This window comes from Catharus ustulatus, chromosome 35 (assembly GCF_009819885.2).
Source record: "Catharus ustulatus isolate bCatUst1 chromosome 35, bCatUst1.pri.v2, whole genome shotgun sequence".
Taxonomy (NCBI): domain Eukaryota; kingdom Metazoa; phylum Chordata; class Aves; order Passeriformes; family Turdidae; genus Catharus; species Catharus ustulatus.
Genome location: NC_046255.1, coordinates 1,155,359 through 1,174,132, shown reverse-complemented (window position 1 = coordinate 1,174,132; position 18,774 = coordinate 1,155,359). Strand labels below are relative to the sequence as shown.

Genomic DNA, 18,774 nt, shown 5'->3' with positions numbered 1-18,774 from the left:
ATTTGGGGTTCAGGATTTTGGGGTTCCCCCCAGGTTTGGGATTCAGGATTTGGGGTTCCCGTGTCCCCCCAGATTTGGGGTTCAGGATTTTGGGGTTTCAGATTTGGGTTCAGGATTTTGCGGTTCCCTGTCCCCCCAGATTTGGGATTTGGGATTTTGGGGTTCCCTGTCCCCCCAGATTTGGGGTTCGGGATTTTGGGGTCTGGGATTTTGGGGTCCCAGATTTGGGGTCCCAGATTTTGAGGTCCCAGATTTGGGGTCTGGGATTTTGGGGTTCTCTGTTGGGTTTCTGGACTTTGGGGTCCCAGATTTGGGGTCTGGGATTTTGGGGTTCCCTGTCCCCCCAGATTTGGGATTTGGGATTTTGGGGTTCAGGATTTTGGGGTTCCCCAGATGGCCGAGGCCGCTGTCGTGGGCGCTTTCGGGGGGTCCCTGGGGGGGCTCCCCCCTGAGCCGGGGCCGCTGAAACATCTGGGGAGGGGAATCCTGAACTCGGCCCCGAGGAGACTGCGGAGACTGGGGGTAAAAATGGGGAGGGGGGGGGCGAAAATGGGGAGGGGGGAACAAAAAATGGGGAGGGGGATCCTAAAATGGGGAGGGGGGACATGGAAATGGGGAGGGGGGACATGGAAATGGGGAGGGGAATCCTGAACTCGGCCCCGAGGAGACTGCGGAGACTGGGGGTAAAAATGGGGAGGGGGGGTCCAAAATGGGGAGGGGGGAACAAAAATGGGGAGGGGGGACATGGAAATGGGGAGGGGGATCCTAAAAAATGGGGAGGGGGATCCTGAACTCGGCCCCGAGGAGACTGCGGAGACTGGGGGTAAAAATGGGGAGGGGGAGTCAAAAATGGGGAGGGGGGAACAGAAATGGGGAGGGGGGACACGAAATGGGGAGGGGGGACCGAAAATGGGGAGGGGGGGGTCAAAAATGGGGAGGGGGAGTCAAAAAATTTGAGATTCCAGGGCAGATTTTTGGGATTTTTTTGGGGATTTTAGTGATTTTTTTGGGATTTTTTGGGGATTTTTTGGGATTCTTTGGGGGGTTTTTGGGATTTTTTTGGGATTTTTTGGGGGGATTTTTGGGATTTTTTTGTGATTTTTTGGGGATTTTTTAGGGATTTTTTGGGATTTTTTTTTAAATTTTTTTGGGATTTTTTGGGATTTTTTGGGGATTTTTTTGGGATTTTTTTTGGGATTTTTTGGGAAATTTTTTTTGATTTTTTGGGATTTTTTTTGGATTTTTTTTTTATTTTTTTGAGATTTTTTGGGGATTATTTTGTGATTTTTTTGGGGATTTTTTTGGGATTATTTTGTGATTTTTTGGGATTTTTTTTGGGATTTTTTTTGGGATTTTTCTGGGGATTTTTGCGATTTTTTGGGGGATTTTTGTTATTTTTTTGGGATTTTTTTGGGGATTTTTGTTGTCCTGGGGGTCTTTGGGGTGCCCAGTTCAATTTTTGGGCTCCCCCAGACGCACCCCGCCGGACCCCGCTCCTGGCTGTTTTTGGGGTGGATTTTTGGGATTTTTTTGGGGTTTTGGGGGGATTTTTGGGGTCCCGATGTGATTTTTGGGGTCCCGATGTGATTTTGGGCTCCCCCAGACGCACCCCGCCGGACCCCGCTCCTGGCTGTTTCTGGGGGGCGCTCTGGGGCTCTGCCACGCCCTCGGACCCGACCCCTCCCTGGGGCTGATTGGGGCCATCTCCAGGGGGCTGCCCCACAGGTGAGGGGGTCCCAAAATCCTAAAAAATCTGGGGGGGGGGTCCCCAAAAATCTGGGGGGGGTCCCCAAAGTCGGGAGGGGTCCCAAAAACCCCCGGGGAGGGTCCTCAAAAATTTTCTGAATTTATAGGGAGGGGAAAAAAGGGAGGGACCCAAAAATGGGGAGGGGGATTTTGGGGTTTTGGGGGGTCTGGGGTGGATTTGGGGGGGTCTGGGGTGGATTTTTGGGGTCCTTGGGGGGATTTTGGGGGGATTTTTTGGGATTTTTGGGGGTCCCAGGGTGGATTTTGGGGTTTTGGGGGGGTCCTGAGGGGATTTTGGGGGGTCCTGGGGGGGATTTGGGGGAATTTTTGGGGATTTTTGGGGTTTTTGGGGTGGATTTTGGGGTTCTGGGATGAATTTTTTGGGGTTCTAAGGGGGATTTTGGGGAGTCTGAGATGGATTTTGGGGGTCCCAGGGTGGATTTTTGGGATTCAAGGGTGAATTTTTGGGGGTCCCAAGATGGATTTTGGGGGTTTTTGGGGGGGTCTGGGATGGATTTTTGGGTTTTTTGGGGGTTCCTGGCCTGGATTTTGGGGTTCTCAGGGGGATTTTGGGGGTCCCAGGGTGGATTTTGGGGTTCCTGGGATGGATTTTGGGGGTCCCAGGATGGATTTTGGGGTTCAGGTTTGGATTTTGGGGGGATTTTTGGGTTTTGGGGGGATCTGGGGTGGATTTTTGGGGTTCAGGGTTGTATTTTGGGGTTCTAAGAGGGATTTTGGGGTTCTGAGGGGGATTTTGGGGATTCTGGGGTGGATTTTTGGGGTTTTGGGGTTCCCAAGATGGATTTTTGGGGGTTTGGGGGGGTCTGGGATGGATTTCTGGGGTTCAGGGATGGATTTTGGGGGGATTTTGGGATTTTGGGGGTCTTGGGGTGGATTTTTGGGGTTTTTGGGGTGGATTTTGGAGTTCCTGGTGTGGATTTTGAGGGTTTTGGGGTGGATTTTGGGGGGATTTTGGGGTTTTTGGGGTCGATTTTTGGGGTTTTTGGGGGTCCTAGTCTGGATTTTCAGGTTCCTGGTCTGGATTTTTGGGGGATTTTGGGGGTTTTGGGGGTGGATATTGGGGGTTTTGTGGTGGATTTTGGGGTTTTTGGTATTCCTGGTCTGGATTTGGGGGGTATTTGGGGGTTCCTGGTCTGGATTTTGGGGTGAATTTTGGGTTTTTTGGGATTCCCGGGCTGGATTTTGGCGGGATTTTTGGGGGTTTTTGGGGTGGATTTTGGGGGGATTTTGGGATTTTGGGTTTCCTGGGCTGGATTTTTGGGTTCCTGGTGTGGATTTTGAGGGTTTTGGGGTGGATTTTGGGGGGATTTTGGGGTTTTTGGGGTGGATTTGGGGGTTTTTGGATTTCCTGATGTGGATTTTTGGGGTCTGATGGGGATTTGGGGGTTCCCCAGCCCCTGGGTGCCCGGGGGGCTCCGCTCCCCCCTGGCCCTGCTCCTTTTCTCCTCGGGGCTGTGGCTGCTGCTGGGGCTGATCCTGCGCCTGGGGCTGCGGCTGCTGCTGCTCCTGGGCGGCTCCGGGGGGGCCCTGGGGGGGCCCGGACCCCCCCCCAAAATCTGGGTGGTACGTGGGGGGGGGGGGAGGGGGTTTGGGGGGTCCTGGGGGGGAAATTTTGGGGGGTTCTGAGGGGATTTGGGGGGATTTTGGGGGGATTTATGGGGATTTTGGGGGGATTTTTTGGGATTTTTTGGGATTTTGGGGGGTCCTGAGGAGATTTTGGGGGTCCTGGGGGGGAATTTTTGGGGATTTGAGGGGTTCTGGGGGAATTTGAGGGGGATTTTTGGGGGATTTTTTGGGATTTTGGGGGGTTCGGGGGGGGATTTTCGAGGGATTTTTGGGGGATTTTTGAGGGAATTTTGGGGTTTTGGGGGGTCCTGGGGGGATTTTTTGGTATTTTTGGGGGGTTCTGGGGGGATTTTTGGGGATTTTTTGGGGGATTTTTTGGGATTTTGGGGTGGTCCTGAGGGGGATTTTTGGGATTTTGGGGGGATTTTGGGGGATTTTTGGGGATTTTTGGGGTCCTGAGGGGGATTTTTGGGATTTTGGGGGGTCCTGGGAGGGATTTTTGGGGGGATTTTTTGGGATTTTGGGGTGGTCCTGAGGGGGTTTGGGGAGGATTTGGGGGGATTTTTTGGGATTTTGGGGGGTCCTGGGGGAATTTCTGGGGATTTTTTGGGATTTTGGGGGATCCTGGGAGGGATTTTTTGGGATTTTGGGGGGCCCTGGGGGTATTTTGGGGGTTCTGTGGGAGATTTTGGGGGTCATGGGGGAAAATTTTGGGATTTTGGGGGGTCCTGAGGGGGATTTTTGGGGGATTTTTGGGGGAGTTTTTGGGATTTTGGGGGGTTCTGGGGGGGGATTTTGGGGGGTTTTGGGGGAATTTGAGGGGATTTTTTTGGATTTTGGGGGGTCCTGAGGGGATTTTTGGGGATTTTGGGGGGATTTTTTTTTTATTTTTGGGGAAGTTTTTTGGATTTTGGGGGGTCCTGGGGGGATTATTGGGGATTTTTTGGGATTTCTGGGGATTTTTGGGGGATTTTTGGGATTTTGGGGGGATTTTTGGGATTTTGGGGGGTCCTGGGGGGATTTTTTGGGATTTTTTGGGATTTTGGGGAGATTGGGAGGAATTTTGGGGGGAATTTTGGGATAATTTCGGGATCATTTGGATTATTTTTAGGTTATTTTTGGGCTGGTTTTGGGTTAATTTCGAGGAATTTTCGGGGTTATTTTATTGTGTTTTTTGGGTTATTTTTAGGTTCTTTTTGGGCTGATTTTGGGGTTATTTTTGGGTTATTTCTGGGTTATTTTGGGGTTATTTTGGAGTTATTTCTGGGTTATTTTCGGAGTTTTCTGGGTTATTTTTGGTGTTATTTTTCTGTGGTTTTTGGATTATTTTCGGGCTATTTCTGGGTTATTTCTGGGCTGATTTTGGGCTGGTTTTGATTTATTTTTGGGGTTATTTTTGGGCTGTTTTGGGGCTTATTTTGAATTATTTTCGGGCTATTTCTGGGTTAATTTTGGATTATTTTTGGGCAATTTTTGGGTTATTTTTGGTCTGATTTTGGGGTTATTTTCGGGCTGTTTCTGGGTTATTTCTGGTTTATTTTCGGGCTGATTTTGAGCTGATTTCCGCCGTTTTTGGGTCGTTCCAGGCCCTGGTCCGCATGTTCGCCGGGCGCCGCCCGGGGCTCCGCAGCCTCCAGGGGGCGCTGCCCGCGCTGCCCCTCCCCCCCCTGCGGGACACCGTCAGCAAGGTGGGGGAGGGGCGGGATGGGGGGGTCTGGGGGGTCCTGGGGGGGATTTGGGGGGGCCCTGTGTTGATTTTGGGGTCCCTGAATGTGATTTGGGGGGTCCTGGGTGGATATTTTGGGGATCCCTGTTGATTTTTGGGGTTTTTTTGGGGTCCCTGAGTGGGATTTTGGGGTTTGGGGTTGGATTTTGGGGGTCCTTGTTAAGTTTTTGGGGGTCCCTGAGTGGGATTTTGGGGTCCCTGATGATTTTTTGGGGTTTGGGGTTGGATTTTGGGGTTCCCTGAGTGTGATTTTGGAGTCCCTGGTGTTGTTTTTGGGGTCCCTGTGTGTAATTTTGGGTTTTTTTGGGGGTCCCTGTGTTCATTTTGGGGTACCTGAGTGGGATTTTTTGGTTTTTTGGGGGTCCCTGTGTTCATTTTGGGGTACCTGAGTGGGATTTTTTGGTTTTTTGGGGGTCCCTGTGTTCATTTTGGGGGTCCCTGTTGATTTTTTGGGGTCCCTGTTTTCATTTTTGGGGAACCTGATGATGATTTTGGGGGTCCCTGGTGTGATTTTGGGTTTTTTTGGGGTCCCTGACTGTGTTTTTGGGGTCCCTGATTGTGATTTTTTGGGTCCCAGAGTGGTTTTTGGGGTTTGGGGTTGGATTTTGGGGGTCCTTGTTGATTTTTTGGGGTCTCTGTTGATTTTTTGGGGTTCCCGGGTGTAATTTTGGGGGTCCTTGATGTTTTTTTGGGGTCCCTGATGATTTTTTGGGGTCCCTGTGTTCATTCTGGGGTCCCTGTGTTCATTTTGGGGGTCCCTGGGTGTAATTTTGGGGACTCTGTTGATTTTTTTGGGGACCCTGAGTGGGTTTTTTGGGGGTCCCTGATGATTTTTTGGGGTCCCTGGGTGTAATTTTTGGGGTCCCTGGATGTGATTTGGGGTTTGGAGGTGGATTTTGGGGTTCCCTGGGTGTAATTAAGGGGTCCCTGATTATTTTTGGGGGTCCCTGTGTTCATTTCGGGGTCCCTGAGTGTGATTTTGGGGGTTCCTGAGTGGATTTTGGAGTCCCTGAGTGGGATTTTGGGGGTCCCTGGGTGGATATTTGGGGTCCTTAAGTGGGATTTTTGGGTTTTTCTGGGACTCCCAGAGTGGGTTTTGGGGGTCTCCGGGTGTAATTTTGGGGGTCCTTGATGATTTTTTGGGGTCCCTGTTGATTTTTGGGGTCCCTGAGTGTGATTTTGGGATCCCTGATGATGATTTTGAGGTCCCTGTGTTCATTTTTGGGGTCCCTGTTGATATTTTGGGGTTCCTGATGATGTTTTTGGGGTCCCTGAGTTCATTTTGGGGTCCCTGGGTGGATATTTTGGGGTTCTCTGTTGATTTTTTGAAGTTCCTGATTATTTTTTGAGGTCCCTGTGTGTAATTTTGGGGTTTTTTGGGGTCCCTGATGATGTTTTTGGGGTCCCTGATGATGATTTTGGGGTCCCTGGGTGATTTTGAAGTCCCTGATGATATTTTTGGGTCTCTGATGATGTTTTTGGGCTCCCTGTGTTCATTTTGGGGGTCCCTGATTGTTTTTGGGGTCCCTGGGTGGGATTTTTGGTTTTTTGGGGGGTTCCAGAATAGATTTTGGGGTCCCTGAGTGGATTTTTGGGGTCCCTGTGTTCATTTTGGGATCCCTGGGTGGATATTTTGGGGTCCCTGTTGATTTTTTTGGGGTCCCTGATGATTTTTTGGGGGACTCTGCGTGGATTTTTGGGGTTTTTTGGGGGTCCCTGATGATTTTTTGGGGTCCCTGGATGTGATTTTGGGGTTTGGGGGTGGATTTTGGGGTCCCTGGGTGTGATTTTTTTGGGTCTCTGATTATTTTGGGGGGTCCCTGTGTTCATTTTGGGGGTCCCTGGGTGGGATTTTTGGGGCCCCTGTTGGTTTTTGGGTTCCCTGGGTGTATATTTGGGGTCCCTGGGTGGGATTTTTGGGTTTTTTGGGGGTCCCAGAGTGAATTTTGGGGTCCCTGTGTTCATTTTGGGGTCCCTGACTGTGATTTTTTGGGGTCCCTGGTTGTTTTTTTGGGGTCTCTGATGATTTTTTTGGGGTCCCTGTTGATATCTTGGGGTCCCTGATGATGTTTTTGGGGTCCCTGGGTATAATTTTGGGTTTTTTGGGTCCCTGATGATGATTTTGAGGTCCCTGTGTTCATTTTTGGGGTCCCTGATGATGATTTTGGGGTCCCTGTTTTCATTTTTGGGGTCCCTGATGATGATTTTGGGGTCCCTGATTGTGATTTTTGGGGTCCCTGATGATATTTTGGGGTCCCTGATTGTGATTTTTGGGGTCCCTGATGATATTTTGGGGTCCCTGATTGTGATTTTTGGGGGTCCCAGAGTGGTTTTTGGGGTTTGGGGTTGGATTTTTGGTGTCCCTGATGATGATTTCGGGGTCTCTGTTGATATTTTGGGGTCCCTGATGATGTTTTTGGGGTCCCTGATGATATTTTGGGGTCCCTGGGTGTAATTTTGGGGTCTCTGACGATGTTTTTGGGGTCCCTGATTGTGATTTTGAGGTTCCTGAGTTAATTTTGGGGTCCCTAATGATGATTTTGGGGTCCCTGATGAATTTTTTGGGGTCCCTGATAATTTTTTGGGGGTCCCTGGGTGTGATTTTGGGGTCCCTGGTTGGATTTTTGGGGTCCCTGATGATATTTTTGGGTCCCTGATGATTTTTTGGGGACCCTGTTTTCATTTTGGGGATCCCTGGGTGTAATTTTGGGTTTTTTTGGGGTTCCTGATGATGATTTTGAGGTCCCTGACTGTGATTTTGGGGTCCCTGGGTGGATATTTTGGGGTCCCTGTTGATTTTTGGGTGTCCCTGATGATATTTTGGTGTCCCTGATGATATTTTGGGGTCCCAGATGATGATTTTGGGGTCCCTGTTGATATTTTGGGGTCCCTGGGTGTAATTTTGGGTTTTTTTGGGGTCCCTGATGATGTTTTTGGGGTCCCTGACTGGAATTTCGGGGTCTCTGTTGATATTTTGGGGTCCCTGTTGATTTTTTGGGGTCCCTGAGTGTAATTTTGGTGTCTCTGATTGTGATTTTGGGGTCCCTGGGTGTAATTTTGGGGTGTTTTTGGGGTCCCCAGGCCGTGGAGTCCCTGCAGACCCTGGACCCGGGGGGGATGGGCTCGGAGCTGCCCCCCCTGGCCCGGAGCTTCCTGGGGGGTCCCGGCCCCCAAATCCAGAGATGGCTCAGCCTGAGGGGGTGGGCCCTGCCCAGCTACGTGAGAGGGGAGGGGAATTTGGGGAGGGGGCCTGGGGGGGTGGGGAGGGGGCCTGGGGGGGATTTGGGGGGTCCTGGGGGGATTTGGGGGGGTTGGGCCCTGCCCAGCTACGTGAGAGGGGAGGGGAATTTGGGGAGGGGTCCTGGGGGGGTGGGGAGGGGGCCTGGGGAATTGGGGAGGGGTCCTGGGGGGTCCTGGGGGGATTCTGGGGGGTTCTGGGGAATTTGGGGAGGGGTCCTGGGGAGGTTTGGGGGGGATTTGGGGAGGGGTCCTGGGGGGGATTTGGGGATTTGGGGGGGCTGGACCCTGCCCAGCTACGTGAGAGGGGAGGGGAAATTGGGGAGGGGTCCTGGGGGAGTGGGGAGGGGTCCTGGGGGAATTTGGGGAGGGGTCCTGGGGGGGATTGAGGGGTCCTGGGGTCATTTGGAGGGGATTTGGGGGGTCCTGGGGGTGTTGGGGAGGGGTCCTGGGGGGATTTGGGGGGGATTTGGGGGGGATTTGGGGGGGTTGGGCCCTGCCCAGCTATGTGAGAGGGGATGGGGAATTTGGGGAGGGGTCCTGGGGGTGTGGGGAGGAGTCCTGGGGGGAAATTGGGGGGTCCTGGGGGGGATTTGGGGGGTCCTGGGGGGGTTTGGGGGGGATTTGGGGGGAATTGAGGAGGGGTCCTGGGGGAATTTGGGGGGTTCTGAGGGGGATTTGGCAGGGATTTGGGGAGTCCTGGGGGGGGTTCTGGGGTTCCTGAGGGGGTTCTGGGGGGTCCTGAGGAATTGGGGAGGGGTCCTGGGGGATTCTGGGGGGGGCTGGGAATTTGGGGAGGGGTCCTGGTTGGGATTTGGGGGGATTTTGGGGGGTCCTGGGGGGTATTTGGGGTCCTAGGGGGATCCTGGGGGGGATTTGGGGGGTCCTGGAGGGGTGGGGAGGGGTCCTGGGGGGTCCTGGGAATTTGGGGAGGGGTCCTGAGGGGATTTGGGGGGGATTTGGGGGGGTTGGGCCCTGCCCAGCTACGTGAGAGGGGAGGGGGAATTTGGGGAGGGGTCCTGGGGGGGATTTGGGGGGTCCTGGGGGGATTTTGGGGGGGTTTGGGGGGTCCTGGGGGGGATTTGGGGGGGTTGGACCCTGCCCAGCTACGTGAGAGGGGTTTGGGGAATTTGGGGAGGGGTCCTGGGGGTGTTGGGGAGGGGTCCTGGGGGGATTTGGGGGGGATTTGGGGGGTCCTGGGGGGGTTTTGGGGGGGATTTCGGGGGTCCTGGGGGGGTTCTGGGGGTCGTGGGGAATTGGGGAGGGGTCCTGGAGGGGATTTTGGGGTATCCTGAGGGGATTTGGGGGGGATTTGGGGGGTCCTGGGGGCATTTGGGGGAATTGGGGAATTGGGGAATTGGGGAGGGGTCCTGGGTGGGCTGGGGTGGATTTTGAGGGTCCTGGGGGGAGATTTTGGGGAATTTTGGGGGATTTTGGGGCGGTTTTGGGGGATTTGGGGGGTCCTGGGTGAAGGTTTAGGGGGTTTGGGGTTTTTGGGATCTCTCAGTTGGGATTTTGGGGTGTTCCAGGGTTTTCTTTTTGGGTTTTGGGGTCTCTCAGGGTGGTTTTTGGGATCTCTTAGGGTGGTTTTGGGGTGTCCCAGGTGGGGTTTGGAATCTCTCAGTTGGGTTTTGGGGTCTCTCAGTTGGGATTTTGGAGTTTTTTGGGGTCTCTCAAGATGGTTTTTGGGATATCTTAGGGGGGGTTTTGCTGTTTTTGGGATCTCTCAGTTGGGATTTTGGGGGTTTTAGGATCTCTCAGTTGGGATTTTGGGGGTTTTAGGATCTCTCAGTTGGGATTTTGGCGTTTTTGGTGTCTCTCAGTTGGGATTTTTGGGTTTTTTTGGTGTTTTTGGGATTTCTCAGGGGGGTTTTGGGGTGTCCCAGGTGGGGTTTTTTGGGTTTTTTTGGATCTCTCAGTTGGGATTTTGGGGTTTTTGGGATCTCTCAGTTGGGTTTGGGATCTCTCAGTTGGGATTTGGGGTTTTTTGTGGGGTTTTGGAGTTTCTGGGATCTCTCAGTTGGGATTTTGGGGTTTTTGGGATCTCTCAGTTGGGATTTGGGGTTTTTGGTGTCTCTCAGTTTGGTTTTTGGGGTTTTTTTGGTGGTTTTGGGGTTTTTTAGGATCTCTCAGTTGGGTTTTTGGGATCTCTCAGTTGGGATTTTGGGGTCTCTCAGTTGGGATTTGGGGTTTTTTTGGGGTTTTTTTGGTGTTTTTGGGATCTCTCAGTTGGATTTTGGGTTTTTGGGATCTCTCAGTTGGGATTTTGGGGTTTTTGGGATCTCTCAGTTGGGATTTTGGGATCTCTCAGTTGGGTTTTGGGGTTTTTTTGGTGTTTTTGGTGTTTTTGGGATCTCTCAGGGGAGTTTTGGGGTGTCCCAGGTGGGGTTTTTTGGGTTTTTGGGATCTCTCAGTTGGGTTTTGGGGTTTTTGGGATCTCTCAGTTGGGATTTGGGTTTTTTTGGGGTCTCTCAGTTGGGATTTGGGTTTTTTTGGGATCTCTCAGTTGGGTTTTGGTGTTTTTGGTGTCTCTCAGTTGGTTTTTGGGGTTTTTTGGTGTTTTTGGTGTTTTTGGGATCTCTCAGTTGGGATTTGGGGTTTTTGGGATCTCTCAGTTGGGATTTGGGATCTCTCAGTTGGGATTTGGGGTTTTTGGGATCTCTCAGTTGGGATTTTGGGTTTTTTTGGGATCTCTCAGTTGGGTTTTGGGGTTTTTTGGGATCTCTCAGTTGGGTTTTTGGGATCTCTCCGTTGGGATTTGGGATCTCTCAGTTGGGATTTGGGTTTTTTTTGGTGTTTTTGGTGTTTCTGTGTCCCCAATCCCATTTTCCCCCCCAGCTGAGCGAGCTGTGGGAGCAGCAGCTGCACCTGGGGGCGAGGGGACCCCTGCCCAGCACGGGCAGTTATTACCTGATGGTGAGACCCCAAATCATCCCCTAAATGGGGAAATAACCAAAAAATAACCCAGAAAATAACTCAGAAAATAACCCAAAACATCCCCAAAAAATCCCTAAAAATACCCCCAAAAATAACCCAAAATCCACAAAAAATAACCCAAAAATATCCCAAAAAAATCCCCAAAAATCCCACAAAAAACATCCCCAAAATAGGGAAATACCCCAAAAATAACCCAAAAAAATCCCCCAAAAAATCCCCTAAAAATCCCAAAAAATCCCCCAAAATATCCCAAAAAAATCCCCTAAAAATCCCCAAAAATCCCAAAAAAATCCCCCAAAAATCCCAAAAAATCCCCCAAAAAATCCCCAAAAAATCCCCTAAAATCCCAAAAAAATCCCCCAAAAATCCCAAAAAATCCCCAAAAAAATCCCAAAAAATCCCCAAAAAATCCCCAAAATATCAAAAAAAATCCCCTAAAATCCCTAAAAAATCCCACAAAAATCCCAAAAAAATCTCCAAAAAATCCCAAAAAAAATCCCAAAAAATCCCAAAAAAATCCCAAAAAATCCCCAAATTTGGGGAATTCCCCCCCCCCAAAAAAAACCCCAAACTGGGGAACCCCAAAAAACCCAAATTTGGGGTTTCTGACCCTCCCAAATTTGGGATTTTGGGGTTTCTCACCCCCCAAATTTGGGATTTTTTGGATTTTGGGGTCTCTGACCTCCTAAATTTTGGGATTTTTGGGGTTTCTGACCCCCCAGGTTTAGGATTTTGGGGTTTCTGACCTCCCAAATTTCAGATTTTAGGGCCTCTGACCCCCCAAATTTTGGGATTTTTTGGTTTTTTGGGTTCTCTGAACCCCAAATTTTGGGATTTTGGGGGATTTTGAGAGTCTGACCTCCCCAAATTTGGGATTTTTGGGGTCTCTTCCCCCAATTTTTAGGATTTTTGGGGTTTCTAAGCCCCCAAATTTTTGGGATTTCTGGGGTTTCTGACCCCCCAAATTTGGGATTCTTTGGGTCTCTGATCCCCCAATTTTTAGGATTTTTGGGGTTCTGACCCCCCAAATTTGGGATTTTTTGTTTTTTGGGATTTCTGACCCCCCAAATTTTGGGATTTTTTGTTTTTTGGGGTCTCAGACCCTCCCAAATTTTGGGATTTTTGGGGGATTTTGAGTCTGACCTCCCCAAATTTGGGATTTTTTGGGTTTCTGACCCCCCCAAATTTGGGATGTTGGGGTCTCAGACCCTCTCAAATTTTGGGATTTTTCTGGGATTTTGAGAGTCTGACCTCTCCTAATTTGGAATTTCTGGTGTCTCTGACCCCCCAAATTTTGGGATTTTTTGGATTTTGGGGTCTCAGACCCTCCCAAATTTGGGATTTTTGGGTCTGTGACCCCCCAAATTTTGTGATTTTGGGGTTTCTGACCCCCCCCAAATTTGGGATTTTTGGGTCTCTGACCCCCCAAATTTGGGGATTTTGGGAGATTTTGGGGTCTCTGACCCCCCAAATTTTGGGATTTTAGTGTTTCTGACCCCCCAAATTTTGGGATTTTTTGTTTTTTGGGGTTTCTGACCCCCCAAATTTTGTGTCCAGGACGTTTTGGGCCCCCCTCCGTCGCGGCTCCCGGCCGCTCGCGCCGCCAACGTCGCCTTCGCCTTCCTGAGCTTCCGGAGCCTCCTGAGAAAGGGAACCCTGCCCCCGGTGAGGGCAAAGTGGGGAGGGGGCTGGGGGGTCCTGGGGAGGGGATTTGGGGTCTGGGGAGGGGGATTTGGGGTTCTGAGGGGGAAATTTGGGGAGATTTTGGGAGAATTTTGGGGTTTAAAGGGGAATTTTGGGGGTTAAAGGAGGAAATTTGGGGGATTTTGGGGTCGTGAGGGGAAAATTTGGGGTCTGGGGAGGGAGATTTGGGGGGATTTGGGGTTCTGAGGGGGAAATTTGGGGGTTAAAAGGGGAATTTTGGGGTTTAAAGAGGAAATTTGGGGGGATTTTGGGAGAAATTTGGGGTTTAAAGGGCGAAATTTGGGGTTTAAAGGAGGAAATTTGGGGTCCTGGGGAGGGGGATTTTGGGGTCTGGGGGGATTTGGGGTCCTGGGGAGTCCTACCCCCTGTGAACCAAATTGGGGAGGGGTCCTAGGGGGGGTTTGGGGAGTCCTGGGGGGTCCTGGGAGGGGGATTTGGGGGGATTTTGGGGGAAATTTGGGGTTAAAAGGGGAAATTTGGGGATTAAAAGGGGAATTTTTGGGGGATTTTGGGGAAAATTTGGGGTTCTGAGGGGGAATTTGGGGTTTAAAAGGGGAAAATTGGGGGATTTTGGGAGAAATTTGGGGTTTGAAGGGGGAAATTTGGGGGATTTGGGGTCTGGGGAGGGAGATTTGGGGTTTAAAGGGTGAAATTTGGGGAGATTTTGGGAGAAATTTGGGGTTTAGAGGGGGAAATTTTGGGGTCTGGGGAGGGGGATTTGGGGTCCTGGAGGGGGATTTGGGGGTTAAAAGGGGAAATTTGGGGGGATTTTGGGGTCGTGAGGGGAAAATTTGGGGTCTGGGGAGGGGGATTTGGGGGGATTTGGGGTTCTGAGGGGGAAATTTGGGGGTTAAAAGGGGAATTTTGGGGTTAAAAGGGGAATTTTGGGGTTTAAAGAGGAAATTTGGGGGGATTTTGGGAGAAATTTGGGGTTCTGAGGGGGAATTTGGGGTTTAAAAGGGGAAAATTGGGGGGATTTGGGAGAAATTTGGGGTTTAAAAGGGGAAATTTGGGGTTTAAAGGAGGAAATTTGGGGGTTAAAGGGGGAAATTTGGGGGATTTGGGGGTTATGGGGGGTCTGGGGAGGGAAATTTGGTGTTTAAAGGGGAAATTTGGGGGTTAAAAGGGGAATTTTGGGGGGATTTTGGGGAAAATTTGGGGTTTAGAGGGGGAAATTTGGGCTTTAAAGGGGGAAATTTGGGGTCCTGAGGGGGAATTTGGGGTCTGGGGAGGGGGATTTGGGGGTTAAAGAGGGAAATTTGGGGGTTAAAAGGAGCAAATTTGGAGGTTAAAAGGGGAATTTTGGGGAGATTTTGGGAGAAATTTGGGGTTTAAAGGAGGAAAGTTGGGGAGATTTTGGGGAAAATTTGGGGTCCTGGGGAGTTCTGCCCCCTGTGAGCCAAATTGGGGAGGGGGATTTGGGGTCTGGGGGGTCCTGGGGGGGAATTGGGGTCTGGGGAGGGGGATTTGGGGGTTAAAGGGGGGATTTTGGGGGTTAAAGGGCAAAATTTGGGGTTTAAATGAGGAAATTTGGAGGATTTGGGGTCCTGGGGAGTCCTGCCCCCGGTGAGAGCAAATTGGGGAGGGGGCTGGGGGGGGCTGGGGAGGGGGATTTGGGGTCTGGGGAGGGGGATTTGGGGGTTAAAGGGAAAATTTGGGGGGATTTTGGGAGAAATTTGGGGTTAAAAGGGGAATTTTGTGGGGATTTTGGGGTCGTGAGGGGAAAATTTGGGGTCTGGGGAGGGAGATTTGGGGGGATTTGGGGTTCTGAGGGGGAAATTTGGGGGTTAAAAGGGGAATTTTGGGGTTTAAAGAGGAATTTTGGGGGGATTTGGGGGGAAATTTGGGGTTTAGAGGGGGAAATTTTGGGGTTAAAAGGGGAATTTTGGGGGGATTTTGGGGAAAATTTGGGGTTCTGAGGGGGAATTTGGGGTTAAAAGGGGAAAATTGGGGGGATTTTGGGAGAAATTTGGGGTTTAAAGGGGGAAATTTGGGGTTTAAAGGAGGAAATTTGGGGATTGAAGGGGGAAATTTGGGGGATTTGGGGGTTATGGGGGGTCTGGGGAGGGAAATTTGGTGTTTAAAGGGGAAATTTGGGGGTTAAAAGGGGAAATTTGGGGTCCTGGGGAGGGGGATTTTGGGGTCTGGGGGGATTTGGGGTCCTGGGGAGTCCTACCCCCTGTGAACCAAATTGGGGAGGGGTCCTAGGGGGGGTTTGGGGAGTCCTGGGGGGTCCTGGGAGGGAGATTTGGGGGGACTTTGGGGGAAATTTGGGGTTTAGAGGGGGAAATTTGGAGTTTAAAGGGGAATTTTGGGGGAAATTTGGGGTCTGGGGGGGATTTTTTGGGGTTCTGAGGAAGGTTTGGGGTCCTGGGGTTTGTTTAAAAGGGGAATTTTGGGGTGATTTTGGGGTGGTTTGGGGCTGATTTGGGGTTTTTTGGAGTTATTTTTGGGATGATTTGGAGGTTTTTTTGAGGCAGTTTTTGGGTTGATTTTGTGCTGATTTTGTGCTGATTTTGTGCTGATTTTGGGATTATTTTTCCCCCCCAGGTGCTGTTCTGGGGCTGATTTTGGGGTTGATTTTGTGCTGATTTTGTGTTGATTTTTGTGCTGATTTTTGGGTGATTTTGGGTCCATTTTTGGCTGATTTTTGGGTTTTTTTCCCCCCCAGGTTCTGTTCCAGGGCTGATTTTTGGGTTGATTTTTATGCTGATTTTGTGTTGATTTTGGGGTTTTTTTGGGGCTGATTTTGGGCTGATTTTGTGCTGATTTTTGTGTTGATTTTTGTGCTGATTTTGGGTTGATTTTGGGTCCATTTTTGGCTGATTTTGTTATTTTTTGTCCCCCCCAGGTTCTGTTGCAGGGCTGATTTTTGTGCTGATTTTGGGGTTTTTTTGGGGCTGATTTTGTGCTGATTTTTGTGTTGATTTTGGGTTGATTTTGTGTTGATTTTTGGCTGATTTTGTTATTTTCCCCCCAGGTTCTGCTGCAGGGCTGATTTTGGGTTTTTTTTGGGGCTGATTTTTGGGTCCATTTTTGTGCTGATTTTTGTGTTGATTTTGGGTTGATTTTTGGGTCGATTTTGGGTCCATTTTGGGCTGATTTTTGGGGTTTTTTTCCCCCCCAGGTTCTATTCTGGGGCTGATTTTGTGCTGATTTTTGTGCTGATTTTGGGTTGATTTTGTGCTGATTTTGGGCTGATTTTTGGGATTTTTTTTCCCCCCCAGGTTCTGTTCTGGGGCTGATTTTGGGGTTTTTTTGGGTCCATTTTTGTGCTGATTTTGTGCTGATTTTGGTGTTGATTTTGTGTTGATTTTTGGCTGATTTTGTTATTTTTTTCCCCCCCAGGTTCTGCTGCAGGGCTCCCTCCCCACGTGCTCGGCTCAGTACGAGCGGCTCTTCGGCACCGCGCGCATCCCGGGGGAGAGCCGGGGTAGGGACACAAAAACCCCAAAAAAACCCTAAAAAAACCCAAAAAAACACCCAAAAAACCCCACAAAATACACCCAAAAAACCTCAAAATCCACTCCTAAAAAACCCCCAAAAACCCTAAAAAAACCCCAAAAATCCACCCCTAAAAAACCCCAAAATCCACCCCCAAAAAAATCAAAATCCAGTCCCAAAAAAACCCCAAAAAACCCTAAAAAAACCCCAAAAATCCACCCCTAAAAACCCCAAAATACACCCCAAAATCCACCCCTAAAAAGCAAAAAAACCTCTAAATCCACCCAAAAAAACTCCCCAAAAAAACCACAAAAACCACCCCAAAACCACCCCAAAAAAACCAAAATACACCCCAAAAAAACCCCAAAAAACCCCCAAAAAAACCCCAAAATACACCCAAAAAACCTCAAAATACACCCAAGAAAACCCCTTAAAAAATCCCACAAAAACCACCCCAAAAACACCCAAAAAATCCCAAAATCCACTCCAAAACCACCCAAAATAAACCCCTAAAAAACCCCTAAAAACCCTAAAAATCCACCCCAAAATACACTCAAAAAAACCCCCTAAAAAATCCCAAAAATCTATCCCAAAACACCCAAAAAACCCAAAATACACCCAAAATAAACCCTAAAAAAACTCTTAAAAAATCCCAAAAATCCACTCCAAAAACACCCAAAAAACGAAAAATACACCCAAAAAAACCCCCCAAAAAACCTCAAAAAACCCCAAAATCCACCCAAAATCCACCCAAAATAAACCCAAAAAACCCCTCTAAAAAAACCCAAAATTCATCCCAAAAAAACCCTTAAAAAACCTCAAAATCCACCCAAAAAAAACCCCTAAAAACCCCCAAAGAAACCTCAAAATACACCCAAAAAAAACCCCTAAAAAATCCCAAAAATCCACCCCAAAACCACTAAAAAAACCTCAAAATCCACTCCCAAAAACACTGAAAAAAATCCCTAAAAAACCCCAAAGTACACAAAAATACCCTAAAAAACCCACAAAAAGCACCCCAAAAACACCCCAAAAAAACCAAAATACACCCCCAAAAAACACCCAAAATCCACCCAAAAAAACCTCAAAATCTACCCACAAAAACATCCCCCTAAAAAATCCCAAAATCCACCCCAAAAAATCCCCTAAAAAACTACAAAATCCACCCCTAAAAATCCCCCAAAAAACCTCAAAATCCACCCCAAAAAACCTCTAAAAAAATCCCAAAATCCACCCCAAGAAAACCCCTAAAAAATCCCTAAATACAACCCAAATCCACTCAAAAAACCTGAAATCCACCCCTAAAACACTAAAAAAACCTCAAAATCCACTCCCAAAAACACCAAAAAAAACCCCTAAAAAACCCCAAAATACACCAAACCCCCCCCAAAAAATCCACCCCAAAGCCACCCAAAAAACCCCAAATCCACCCAAAAAAACACCCCAAAAAAACCAAAATACACCCCAAATAACCCCCTAAAAAACCCCAAAATCCACCCCAAATCCCCCAAACCCCCCTCAAATCCCTTTAAGGACCCCCCCCCAAACCCCTCTGGGGACCCCCAAGCCCCCTCCCCATTTTTTGGGGTGCCCCCCTGACCCCAACTCCCTTTTGGGACCCCCCCAAACCCCCCCAAATTCCCTTTGGGACCCCCCAAATCCCTTTTGGGACCCCCCAAACCTTCCCCAAATCCCCCCGAAATCCCCCCAAATCCCCCCCAAATTCCCCTCAAATCCCTCCTGGGACCCCCCAAATTTCCCCCAAATCTCTCTGGGGACCCCAAGCCCCCTCCCCATATTTTGGGGCACCCCCATGACCCCAAATCCCTTTTGGGACCCCCTAAACCCCCCCCAAATTTCTCCTGAGACCCCCAAATTCCCCCCAAATTCATTTTGGGACCCCCCAAAATCCCCCCAAACCCACCTGAAATCCCTTTGGGACCCCCCAAACCGCCCTCAAATCATTCTTGGGACCCCCTAAACCCCCCAAATCCCCCTTGGGACCCCTCAAACCCCCCTCAAATCCCTCTGGGGACCCCCAAATCCCCCTCCCCATATTTTGGGGCGCCCCCCTGACCCCAAATCCTCTTTGAGACCCCCCAAATTTCCCCCAAATCATTCTTGGGACCCCCCAAAATCCCCCCCAAATCCCCCCAAAATTTCCCTCAAATCCCTCCTGGGACCCCCTAAAACCCCCCCAGACCCCTCTGGTGACCCCAAATCTCCCTTCCCATTTTTGGGGTGCCCCCCTGACCCCAAATCCCTTTTGGGACCCCCCAAACCCTCCCCAAATCCATCCTAGGACCCCCCAAAATCCCCCCGAAATCCCCCCAAACCTTCCCCAAATCCCCCCAAAATTTCCCCCAAATCCCTTCTGAAACCCCCCCAAATCC

General features: G+C 49.8%; 1 protein-coding gene across 1 annotated transcript in view; it reads left to right on the top strand.

Moving 5' to 3' along the window:
- The first annotated feature begins 393 nt into the window (after nucleotides 1–393).
- The window catches only part of LOC117009715 (carnitine O-palmitoyltransferase 1, brain isoform-like), a 32,870-nt gene continuing 14,489 nt past the window's right edge, over nucleotides 394–18,774 (top strand). The window contains exons 1-6 of the mRNA XM_033084033.1: nucleotides 394–522; nucleotides 4,920–5,021; nucleotides 8,141–8,278; nucleotides 11,135–11,212; nucleotides 12,791–12,898; nucleotides 16,286–16,370. Coding sequence (XP_032939924.1) covers nucleotides 394–522; nucleotides 4,920–5,021; nucleotides 8,141–8,278; nucleotides 11,135–11,212; nucleotides 12,791–12,898; nucleotides 16,286–16,370 — 640 coding nt within the window. The remainder of the gene's footprint in view (nucleotides 523–4,919; nucleotides 5,022–8,140; nucleotides 8,279–11,134; nucleotides 11,213–12,790; nucleotides 12,899–16,285; nucleotides 16,371–18,774) is intronic.